The sequence below is a fragment of the Nestor notabilis genome, unplaced genomic scaffold (assembly GCF_000696875.1).
Source record: "Nestor notabilis isolate BGI_N333 unplaced genomic scaffold, ASM69687v1 scaffold3441, whole genome shotgun sequence".
In the NCBI taxonomy this organism is placed as follows: domain Eukaryota; kingdom Metazoa; phylum Chordata; class Aves; order Psittaciformes; family Psittacidae; genus Nestor; species Nestor notabilis.
This window is the reverse complement of record NW_009913175.1, coordinates 17,860-31,102: the sequence shown is the minus strand read 5'-3', so window position 1 is coordinate 31,102 and position 13,243 is coordinate 17,860. Positions and strand designations below refer to the sequence as shown.

The 13,243-nt window shown below is 37.7% G+C and overlaps 1 protein-coding gene across 1 annotated transcript; it reads left to right on the top strand.

Annotated features, from left to right (window-relative positions):
* The first annotated feature begins 343 nt into the window (after positions 1 to 343).
* Positions 344 to 3,745, top strand: LOC104412340 (cadherin-8). The gene is made up of 2 exons (XM_010023039.1): positions 344 to 614; positions 1,674 to 3,745. Exons 1-2 carry the CDS (start codon positions 380 to 382, stop codon positions 2,165 to 2,167), a joined length of 729 nt encoding a protein of 242 aa, XP_010021341.1. The 5' UTR covers positions 344 to 379; the 3' UTR covers positions 2,168 to 3,745.
* The last annotated feature ends 9,498 nt before the right edge of the window (positions 3,746 to 13,243 follow it).

Genomic DNA, 13,243 nt, shown 5'->3' with positions numbered 1-13,243 from the left:
TGGATATGCTTTATTAAGTTTAGGTTATGTTACCATTTAATTTCTATCTTTGTTGTACTGGTTGAGTTTTTATGACTGTGTGATTTGAAACAGTGATGAATCATGATGGGAGGACATATATAAGGATGCATGCAGCGAAGAAAGTGAGGGGTTACCACAGGATACAAGGAAACACATATGTTTCTGGGGCACGGGCAGCCAGACAGAAAAGGGAAGGATTTGTATGTCACATGCTGCTGGTATAATGAGTATAACAAAGTGCATTTGTGTTTGTGTACATGTTTTCTGAATTCATCAAGAAAAAGCCATGGTTTTATGAGTTATTCTATATGGTGAAACAATGCAAATTTTCCCTTTTACAGATAATACCCTCAGCATAATGGCAAAGCATAGTGGATTCAGCCGTCAGAAGCAAGAAGTATATCTACTGCCAATCATAATCAGTGATAGTGGGAATCCTCCCATGAGCAGCACTAGCACCCTCACTATTCGAGTCTGTGGTTGCAGCAGTGATGGTATTGTCCAGTCCTGTAATGTTGAAGCATACGTACTTCCCATTGGACTAAGTATGGGAGCCCTAATTGCAATATTAGCATGCATCATTCTGCTGCTAGGTATGTATCCATTTCACAGCCTGGTGTTCCAAATGTTTCTGATTCCTGGGTGGCTGGAAGTAAGCAAAGATGTCACACAGAAGGACATACAGTCTAATGTCAGGACTGCATCTCTACTGTGCTAAGAATGGAACAAAGCAAAGTACCAATCTCAAGTAGTATTACACACAAGTTACATAATAAACAGGTATGGAATACGAATCTGAAAATCCAGTTGGGCACATGATGGAAAATAGATCTGTTGTATCTTCTAAGATGTGCATGAGTTTATTCTGGATTGAAATGGCATAAGAGACATTACAGTTGTACAATATAAGAAACACTGTATATTTTAATAAAACATAAAAAATTTGTATACAACATCAAGTGAGGGAAAGAACAGTGAAGGAAGAGACCTATTTCTGTGCTTTGCAGCTTCATTTTGTAGCTGAGATTTACATCAGTGACTGAGATTTCAGCATAAAACTGCAAAAACAACAGTGTAACCAATTCAGAGATTTTTATGCATCTGTCCATGATACTGAAACTGATGTATCTAAGCTCTTTCTTTCTCCCTTACTGTCTCATTCTCTTTTCAGTTAAATAATGTGAGTCTGTTGCAACATGTAAAAAAGACACTGATTTCCTGCTGGCATCAGGGCTATGTTTTCAGAAAAACACCCTCTGATTTTGGAAAACTCCATCCGTAAAGTAGATCATTATAGACTATATTCAGTGAATGATGATAGCTTTACTTCACCTAGGTTTGTAACTTTTCCAAAGGGAGAAGTTGTCATCCAAATATGAGGCTCAAAAATGGAAGCTTGTGAAATCTTACCTTTTACATAAAATTGAGCTTCAGATGTAAGCTGGTAAGAGAAAACTAGAGGGCTAACCAGAGTTTCTCATCAAATCTTCATCACTCAAATAGGGGTGAAGTTATAGGTTTTTCAGCTTTTCAATACCCTTATGACTCTTATTTTCACAAAAAACAACCTATCACCTTCCATAAGTGCACTTAACATGTAGTGCTTTGATTGATATTTCTTCCCTAACCAGCCTGTGATGCTCTCTTTACAGTCATTGTAGTGCTGTTTGTAACACTAAGAAGACATAAGAATGAGCCTCTAATCATTAAAGATGATGAAGATGTGAGGGAAAATATTATTCGGTATGATGATGAAGGAGGTGGAGAAGAAGATACAGAGGCTTTTGACATTGCGACTTTGCAAAATCCGGATGGAATTAATGGATTTTTGCCTCGTAAGGATATTAAACCTGATCTTCAGTTTATGCCCAGGCAGGGTCTTGCACCTGTTCCTAATGGTGTTGATGTGGATGAATTTATTAATGTAAGGCTTCATGAAGCCGATAATGATCCCACAGCTCCACCATATGACTCTATCCAGATTTATGGCTATGAAGGAAGAGGGTCAGCGGCTGGTTCCCTTAGCTCATTGGAGTCCTCTACATCAGACTCAGATCAGAATTTTGACTACCTCAGTGAATGGGGTCCTCGCTTTAAAAGACTTGGAGAACTTTACTCAGTTGGAGAAAGTGACAAAGAAACTTGACAGGGGATAACAAACTTTTTCACTGTTGACTTAATGATCATGTAATATTCTAGGGCCACTGCTGTTAGTTAAAACTAATGTGGCTTTTTGTTTTAGAGGCAAGTTTAGCGCCAATCATCTATAAAATCAATTACATTGTAATGTTGAACCAAAAAAAAAAAAAAAGTATATGTTAGGAGGTTAAGTCTTGTGGAGTGTGAAGTAAAGTATGTGGAGTGTCTATAAGTCTTTGGATATTTGATATTCACTTGACCACTCTAAATATGGGGATTTTGATCTTTGATTATCTTCAGTGAATTGAAAAGAACAAAAAGCAATCGGTGCTTTCTTAGAAAATGGACTTGCAGGGATTTTGCTGTTGAACAGTAGCTCCTGCCAGTATGTGTAAAGCTAATGGTTTGTTTCTGCATTGCCAACAAAGATCCCACCACAGAAATGTTACAAGCAATATCTTGGTTTTCAAAGCAATGCTGAATAGAAATAGCATTGTAAATTCCTACTGGCTTCTACTGTGCAGTGACCATACATTGTACATACAGTATCATTGGCCATGTAACCATAGACTGAATATCATCTTTAAATATTGTGTCAAGCCTTAAAATATTCACATGTTCTTAATCCATTCCAGTGATGGATAATAAATCCTACTAATGTGCAGAGATTCAGAGGCAGGGCTACAAAACCTTGCTGTAAAAAGGGATCTTTTTATAGAAGAAGGTTCAATTCTGTGTTTCGTCTTCTGAAAGTAAACAAAAAAAAACAAAAAAACAACTGTTAAAGGGGATGTACTTATATGAAAGAATTGCTGATTTTATTGCTAAAGATTGAATTTATTTGTTTAATCTTTGAAATAAATATTTTATTGATGTCCATTGCTGCTTTTATTTATTAAGCCTGGTAATCTATAGAGTAAGATTATGAAGAAAACTAAATTATATCTGTTAGATCTTTTTCTATATATAATGAATGTTTAATACATGTACATTTTGAAAAGAAAAATGACAAATGGTTGCCAGATAAAGCAGTTACCTATCCATTTGCAGTAGCCGAATTTTAAGAGAATGCTAGCAGAAATAAAACTTTCCCAGAGAAAACTTTTGGCAGTTTTATATCTTCATCGTAAATCTAGTTCCTGGTGTTTTTAATACAAGCACAAACAGCTGGAAGTAAACTGGTTCATGTGAATATTTAAACTATAGACTTTTAGAAATCCACACATAACACAGTACAGTAAAAAACATGCTTATAGTTCTCCACTGTATTAGAGCAGGAACCAGTGTGTACATAATTTTACTGCTTATGTTATTAGCATTTCTTTTCTATAATATTCATAGTGATGCACCAGGGCTCTTGCACACAGAGAAAGAACACTAGAAGCTGCAAGCATACTCAATTTGTAATGCAAACTTGCCATTTAGAAGTAGCAATTGTATAATAAAACTACGTATTACATGCAAATCATTTTAATTTTCTACTTTGTTTTGAAGCTATATTATTGTTTGTTTATTTACTCCATGTATTGTATCCAGAGAAACTCCTGTATTGTTTCCTACTTTGTGAAATATATTTTTATAAATACTTTTCTTGTTATTGCTTTTTTTCCAGTTTTTCCTGGATGCTACAGAAAGGAATCCGCCTGAATAACTTCATAGTTTTTTGAGGAATGTAGTTCCTTCAACATCATTTATTTATTAATTTAATACAGTCAAAATAAAAAAGCATAATATTCAAAACAATTTTTGACAGTGTTTGCAGAATTAGATGTACAGCAGCCTGTGACCACAGGAGTTATGTGTGTCTAATTCACTGCGCCATGCCAAAAAATAACTCACACTTTTTTTGTTACAGTATTGCTAGGAAAGACAAACCCCTCTCTGTACTGCAAGCAAAAATGTCTTAATGCATTACTCTCAGTTTTGCCTGTATTTCAAGCCTGAAACATTTACTCTGCTTTAGTTGTGGCATGGCTGGTTTTAATGACTGTAGTTTGTGGACAACTAATATGCTAACAGCATTTCTATATGTATTATAAAGATTTTATTGAAGTTAATGAAGTATCCAATTCATTTAAGTTACACTGCATTAAAAAAAAAGGAAAATAAAAAAAAGCCTCCCAACAACTTTATCTAGCAATTTTGGTAATACTATAAACGAAACAGTGAAGTCATCTAAAGATAGCACAGAAGCAGTCATGAGGATTTCAATGAAATCAAACATGTTTATGTAACAGATTGTGATAACAACCAAACAGATTCTTACTCATCACTTGCACGAAGTGCTGGGGTGTTCTGAATTGCTGTGCCAAATCTAATAGTAGTGTAAATGGAAAAGTCTGATTCAAAACTTAGACTAACCCAATTTCTAGCCTACATCCCAATCCTGGGAGCAAAGAAAGGTGCTGTGAGATACGGATCACATTATTGTCTATAGTCACAAAATGTTTAGGGCAAGTAGCTCTGACTATGAGTTATAGTATATACTGTAGAGTTTTGCAAAGCTCTTTTGTAGGAAAACTCACAAAAGGATAACCTTCTGATTGCCTTTTTGATTGAAAGTTCCATCTGAGACCACGACAGCACATTCCGTAATAAGATTTCCAGGAAAAAAAATCCCATCATTGGCACCGTAGGAGAGGCAAAGCATGACAGAAATCTCATCATTGTCAGTCAAAAAGAGATAGTAGCTACTACTGCTGAACATAGCTGTAAATCGTGCATTTATACAGGCTTTAAACATGAATATCTACAATGCAAAGGGGAGAAAAAAAATAATGAATTTGCGATGAATAGCGATGAGATATTTCTTGAAGTCATTGCTACCCTACCAAAGGAAGATTCATTCTGCAAACTAATTCCATGTTATTTGAATATAAATTTTATACCAATACATGTTAGAGGGTTAAATGTTGATCATTAAGTTTCCCAGTACTTCTCCTTTTTTGACAAGGAAATTAATTCAGTATAAAATTGTTTTGGATAACAACAGTATTAGAAGGATTAGAACCACCTTGTTCTACATTTCACATCCAGACTTAGACATATTAGCGACATTCTTTTTAAGCATGTAAAATGGTAATTCATCTTTTCAACAACATTTAATCAGCAATTGACTCATAAGTGACAAGGAAAATGCATTAAATTAGAATTATTAATACTGATAAACTTTAGATTTAAATTCTCAAAATCTTTTACAAGTGCCAAGCACCTTAGAGTCCCATTGATTCTGGCTTGCCTTCACCTAGCTAAGTCTTACACTCATTTGTTAGAACTGCTAAGGTAAATCATCCCACACATAAAAGATGGAAGTCGTAGTTTTTGGCCTGACCATCGTCCAGACACAAAATTCAGCTCAGGCATTTAAGTATGCAAGTACTGTGAATTGACTGTGTATATCTGGTTGCTAAATATAACTTAGATGATTAAAGGTCTTCAACATGTTCTATCCCTTACAGTAACTGAAAGCATATGCTACTTGTGTGCTATGACCTTGAAATCAGTTCATGGAAAGCTCATTTAGACTCAATCCATTTTTTACCTGGTATCATTTGTCTATGATGAATTCGAGATGACTATAAAATATACAGGAGAGAAAATGGCTGAAGATTTTCATTTAAATCAGCAGCTGCTGATCACAGGAGAAACATTTAACACGATGGCAACTCCAAATACCATCAACTGTCTTGCAGTGCAGCAGTAACAATTCTCAATCTGGAGAGCAGACAGAATGTCTGCAGAATAGTATGTTAGAATCAACTGTATTTGTACAGCTCTGATGGAGATGGATCTGCTGATTTTAATATACAGAGAAAAATGCATCAACTATAATATATCCATGCGTTTGCATGTACCTGCATATATATGTGACAATTATTTTTTTAACAGCCTGCATGGTCATTGAATTCAGAAATGGATAAATGGGTTTAAAAAGCTTCTGCAAGGTCTGTCCAGATGGAGGAAACCTTGGCAGCAGTCTGCTTCTGTATCTCATTTTCCTGGGGTATAATTTCAGTCTTAATTGAACTATTTGACTGTTTTCCTCCTTTTCCCTGCCCCTCTATCCACCAGTTCACCTATCCTGAGCCATAATACTGCGAGCATAACATTAGAAAGTAAGTTCATTGATACCTAAGACTGCTCTGTTTCAGCTGGTGTGCTCAGTGACTCGAAACAAGCAGGTAGGCCAGGATAGTTAAGTTCACCAAGTTCTATTCCTTCTCTCTTACTGTCCTATTTGTGGTTTTAAGCAAATAAAAACCCCACACAACAAAACAAAAACCTAACAAACAACTGTATGCATGTGGCTTTTCAGATGTAATCAGAAGATAGTATTGTTACTGAAATGAGTTTAAGTGCTGCATAATAAAGGTAAAAGGCATGACTAGAAGCAGTAAAAAACCCTATCATAGGAAGATTTATAGTGAATAGTGTGGGTTACTTATACCAAAGGTCTGTTATATATTTTAAATCACGCTGAAATATCTAAAGCTCATGATGGTCTAAAGCTAATTTTGGCCAGGGATGTCAGACATAACAGGAAAGGCTTCTATAGGTATGTTGCTAACAAATACAGACTAGGGATAATGTGGGCCCTCTCTCAAGAAAATGGGAGAACTGGCTACCCTGGATTTGGAGAAGGCTGAGGTTCTCAATGATTTCTTTGCCTCCGTCTTCACTGGCAAATGCTCTGACCATGCCACTCAAGTCTTGGAAGACAGATGCAGGGCTGTGAAAATGAAGACCTTAGACCCACTGTAGGAAAGGATCAGGTTTGAGATTACCTTAAGGACCTGAAAGTGCACAAGTCCATGGGACCTGATGAAATCCATCCGCGGGTCCTGAAGGAGCTGGCAAATGAAGTTGCTAAGCCACTGTCCGTCATATTTGAAAAATCATGGCTGTCAGGTGAAGCTCCTGATGAGTGGAAGAAGGGAAATATAACCCCCATTTTCAAGAAGGGGAAAATGGAAGACCAGTCAGTAGGAAGAACTACAGACCAGTCAGTCTCACCTCTGTGCTTGGCAGGATCGTGGAGCAGATTCTCCTGGAAAGCACGCTAAGGCTCATGAAAAATGGGATGGTTGGTGACAGCCAGCATGGTTTCACTAAGGGGAAATCCTGCCTGACCAATTTGGTGGCATTCTATGATGAGGCTACAGAACTCATGGATAGGGGCAAAGCAGTTCACATAGTCTACCTGGACTTGTGCAAAGTGACACTGTCCCGCATGACATCCTTGTCTCTTAAATAGAGAGACATAAATTTGACGGATGGACCACTCGGTGGATAAAGAATTGGCTGGATGGCCACACACAGACAGTTGCTCAATGTCCAACTGGAGATGGGTAACAAGTGGTGTCCCCCAGGGGTCGATGTTGGGACTGATCCTGTTCAAAATCTTTGTTGGCGACATGGACAGTGGGAGTGAGCACGCGCTCAGCAAGTTTGCTGATGACACCAAGCTGTGTGGCTCAGTTGATACGCTGGAGGGAAGGGATGTCATCCAGAGGGACCTTGACACGCTTTGTGAGGTGGGCCGATGCCAACCTCATGCGAAGTGCAAGGTCCTAAACCTGGGTCAGGGCAATCCAACAGGTAATTCAGAGCAGCCCTGTGGAGAAGGACTTGGGGGTGCTGGTTGATGAGAAACCGAACATGAACCAGCTTCAATGTGCACTCATAGACCAGAAACCAACCATGTCCCGGACTGCACCAAAAGAAGCGTGACCAGCAGGTCAAAGGAGGTGATCCTACCCCTCTACTCTGCTCTCGTGAGACCCCACTTGGAGCACTGTGCACAGTTCTGTGTCCTCAACATAAGAAGGACATGGACCTGTTGGAGAAAGCCCAGAAGAAGGCCATGAGGGTAATAAGGGGGATGGAGCAGAGAAGCAGTGTGAAGACCTCAGAGCAGCTTTCCAATATCTGAAGGGAACCTACAAGGATGCTGGAGAGGGACTCTGTGTCAGGAACTGTAGTGATAGGACAACTGGGTTTAAACTTGTGGGAAGGACAAGTGGGAAGTTCAGGTTATATACAAGGAAAAAGTTCTTTACAGTGAGGGTGATGAGGCATTGGAACAGGTTGCCCAAAGAAGTAAATGCTCCATCCTTGCCAGTGTTCAAGGCCAGGTTGAACAGAGCCTTGGGTGACATGGTCTAGTGTGAGGCGTCCCTGGTCATGGCAGGGCGGTTGGAAGTAGATGATCTAAAGGCCCTTTCCAACCCAAACCATTCTGTGATTCAATGGTACTTTTTAGTTAATAGAAAGGATGTTCAGTAGCAACTCACATTCAGAAGTATTTCTGACCAAAAGAAGGGAAACAAGGTTACTCAAAAAATTATTTTTCAAATTTGACAAGTTTCCAGCAGTGCCAGGATGTCCTAGTAAATTAAAGCTTAGTAAAAGGAAAAGAAAAGTGGGACTATTCAGCATTATTTTTTCTTTCAGAATGTATCAGGTGTCATTAGCAGCAGATAGTGCTGCTGGAATGAGCAATTGAAGCTTTCTGTAGTCTATCGTTCAGATAACTTAGACTTGTATTATTTCTACGTTTGTACACTATTTGTGCAAGATAATATTCTGGACTTGCAGAAGGTGGAAACCAATTTAACTTGCTGTATAATTCACTGTGATGGGTTTTGTAATCACACTGCAAAATGAGTCTAGCTGCTGTATTATACAATACTGATACTGGCTTATGTGCTGCAGAACTAGTCCCTCTCCAAATAATGTCATAGTATTCTAAATGAGAAAATATAAAAGCCCTGACAATGCTTTTTGTGCAACTGCAACTAAGACATCTTCCAAAATGACTAATGAAAGCAAGCTGAAGCACAGAATTTCTGGCAGAGCCTTGCAAATGTGCTCATTAGCATTGCAACACAACCAATCCTTTTTTTTTCCTCCTCTTATCCCCCCACATTGCAAAAATTAAACCAGTGAAACGGACAAATGAAATTTGAGCTTTCCCTTCAGAGAGGATATGTAATAATTTGCAGAATTCCCCTTCTTTTTCCACTATTTCAGATGCTTGTTTGAATGAAGCCTGTGTGATGATGTCAGTCAGACAGAAGGGGTGAGTAGGGGTTACCTCATTCATTACATGAAGGGAGAAAGTACTTAGGGTGTGAGGGCAATAGTAGCCTCTCCTCAAAGTCTTCTCAAAATAAAAAATCTTGTTGATGTTCCTCTAAGGAGTTCTCATCACACCAGGGGTATCCAGGGAAAAACCCTCCCCAATGTGTACAAAATAGAACTGTTTTCTCTGCACACCCTATGTACTACTTAAAGTTTGATACTGGCATCTCAAATTCCTATTCATCAAATGAGCACAAGCCAGCTAATCCATGACAGATACATATACACAGACTCACTTCATAGTGCTTATGAACACATAGATTTGTTTCTTTGTTGATGTGGTAAGGTTCTCATTTGTGAAGTTTGGAATAAACAGCCAGTAAGACAGAAGGCAGAAAGCATTGATAATTGATGGTAAAAGGATGGATGATTTTGGAACGGGTCCTCATTTTCTATCTATCTTGGGTCTTTGTGTTGCCTGTCTAGCCTTGATATTTTACCTTCAAAATATTTTTTTTAACAGCAAAAAAAAATCAATTCCCTGCTTTTCATAACAGCTTGTTTTTTAAATTATAAAACTGGAGGGTTTGGAGGGGGGGCAGGTCTTTTTGTCATTTCTTTCTTTGTTAATGGAACTTTCACTGATGGCAACATTGACAGTTCACACTGCCAAATTTCACAAGCTGGCAGTTTTAACAATTAATATGAAAATAAAAGATGTGCCTTTTTTTAAAAAACTGAAATATGGGTTATACAATTGGAAGGAATAAAACCCCGGTTGAATCACCTTTAAAATAAACTCCAACAGTCCCACATTTGCAGCCACAGATGCCATCACTTTTGGACTCATTTTGAAGCACACTGTATATCTGTAATTATATACAGTTGGTATGAGTTTTACATGCAAGGGAATACCTCAGTCTCTTTAGACATTGAGGAATAAGTTTCCTATATTTTATCAAAAAAGTATGTCATGACTTAATCTACGGACAAGGAAAGAACAGGTTTTTATACTCATAAACACACACAGAAGTAGAATCCTGAGCTGAATTTAAAGTCCTCGTCCAGTGTCTCAGCTGTGAGGTTCAGGCTATTTGACAGCTGATTTGACAGTAAGGAACAGATTATTTTCGCAATACAAATGACCTCCCTCTTTCACACAACCAAGTGGTCTTGTTGCAACTATCAAACACGTGGTTATTTTGTAGGTTATCCGAGGCATAGGGGTTATCCCAGCCTCCTGCCAGGTAAATTCCATGGCAAAGTGGTGAAGGTGGCCAAGAGCTTCTCAGCTACAGAAGGGTAGATGTAGCTTTATAGTCTGTGTATTAAGACAGCTTTTACAGTCTTACAGTCAACTCTGGCTTCCTTTCGATTTCTGAAGTTTCAGGTCTTAACTCTTTCAAGCTGTAGCAACCCAGCATAACCTGTTATACTAAATAAAGGCAGGGTAATGTTAGGTAAAATGTCATTGCAACACAGAGCAGGAGATACAATTAATCCTTGCAGAAAAAGGTCAAGTATGAATCATGAAATGCTGTAGGTTTTTAACGGATATTTTCCAACCCTCTTATTTCACGTGAAACAGCAGCCATTTATTTTATTGTATCGAATATTTCTTCCTTAAATAAAAGTCTCAGCTGATGATAAAGGGAATTTATTTAGACTGTCAAAATGTCTGCTAGTTCTTTTTTATAATTTACAAAACAAACAGGAATTTTTCAGCCCATGATTGTATAGAACCAGCCTAATACCTGACCAGAGCAGAAGACTGCATTACTCTCTTTTTTCTGTCCCATTCTCATGAATGCTTTTGGATTGTTTAACTAATTAATTAACTAAATAATTAAATTTAGCATTGTGTCTGGTGTTCTCCACATGGCAGTTCGTTTTAGAGCTTTTGACTCAGACTCTAGTAAGAACCCTTTCATTTCAGGCAGTATGCTAATATCAGATAGCGAAGAAAAGAATGAACTTAATAAATGCTTTTCTTGGTTTTCCAGAATTTCCGTTTCTGAATACATTTTACCACTTAAAGATGCATGAAAGAATTAGATGAGTGGGATTTTTTACAACCCTAACGTGACACAAACAGAATCTATTAATTTTGAGAATTTACTTCCCCTTATGTTAACATGATGGCCAAATGGACACATAATGATGTGAAGAGTTTTGTTATCACAAACCAACTTCTAGTTGAAAATAAAAAGAAAGATTTAGAAGAAAAAATAATAAAAAAAGATATATTTTCCTAAATTTTCAGAACGATTCAGTCTAGGTTTAATTTTCCTTTTTATTTCCCACATCTGGATTCTAATAATCCCAAAAGTTACTTGCACTGAATCAATGTCTGCTAGCTAGCTTTGCATGACAAAGGGGGCTGCATTTAGCCCCAGGAAATGCTACATCAAATGCTTACCCTGTGGAAGAGGACACAGGAGATTTCAGCTAAGTTTTTTGTTAGAAAGTTACACTGAGAGCCATATCTGCACTGCTGAAAGTTCTTGGGTTCCTCCTACATCATTCAAGCCTGATTATAAGTACCAATATACATACAGTTCTCCTGCAAACTGGAATCAATTGTTTCTCTGCATGAAATATTGAGCAGTGGCTACAGCATTTTATTTCAGTAATGCTTTCTGTGTGCTTTGAGAATATTTTATGGGAACAAATACATATGCTGTCAGTCATAGGAAAGTAATTTCTATTAAGAGAACACTCATGACTTCTGCAAGTGGTGCTTTCATGTAGATCATGAAACTTGATGGCCAGATGTCAATTGAGTTTTCAACAAGGAATTATGGGAGCTCTACTCCTCAGAGAGAGCTTGGATACATTCAATTGTTGGAACACATAACAGGTAAAAAATGTAAGAACTTCAGAGTGAATAGGAGGTTTACAGGGTGTAGGAAAAGTTGTTGGGAAAACACAGGTTGTGCTCCAGGTTTTATGGAGCTTTACATATGATTCCTCATCCTAATTTCTTTGTTTTCATGTAAGAATAGAAAACAGTGGGCTGAATAAGCATTTCAGAGAGTGGACCCAGCCACACAAACTCTGGGTGGGAAGTAAGGAACACTTTTGTTACGTGGTAGCCTAAGGTAGAGGAGAAGGGTAGTAGGGCTCCATACAGTGTGGCAAGTTACTGTAGAGATTTCTGTAATAACTTATCAATAAGGAATGCACTAATGAGTAAAGGGGCAATGAACTGCTTAGTCCTAGCAAGTAATAGGTGCACTAGGTACAAGTGCTTTGGACTGAGAAGGGCTACTTTGCCTCTTTCTGTTTTGGCATTTGTTTCCAATTGCTTTCAGGTGGAAGGTGAAGAACAAAGAAATCAGTGAGAAACAAACCAAGGCACTGTGTCAGATGTAATGAAACACATCTTGATCTAACCTAATACCTGATCAGGTAAGTGTGTAGCAACCATTTTTACATTTGTCCTAGGGACTTAAACATTTTTCCTGGAAAGCTGAAATTCAAATTATGAATACTTGGAAGCATTTATAGAATGCTGTTTATATCCATAGCACTTGATGCATTACATAAAACATTCAGACAAGTTTCTACAAGTTGTGAAGGGCTAATGATGAAAAAGGGGTACAGCTGAAGAAAATAATAGAAAAAAAATACTGCTGTGAATAGTTCACGTAGCTCAAAGGGTAAAAGTTTCCCTGTGCAGGGAACCTGAGTGAGTCCTATACACCACTTAATTAACACTTAAACCCACAAAATATGGCCCTTAGAGCTACTGTGATTTTCTCTGAGGACACAAGCATAGAGAATAAGCTTCAAACTTGCAGGCTATTGCCATTATTTTGGCAGTCTCGTACATCATTGTAACTTTCATGCCTGTACCCAATGGCTTTACAATGCTGTAGTGCAGAGTAATCTTAAAATGTTCAAAATTGTACCAGTCAGCTGGTGAGAATTCAAATAATGTACAAGAGTTGAAAGTGAATGAGCAGCTAAAATATAAGGTGTCACTTATAATCAAATC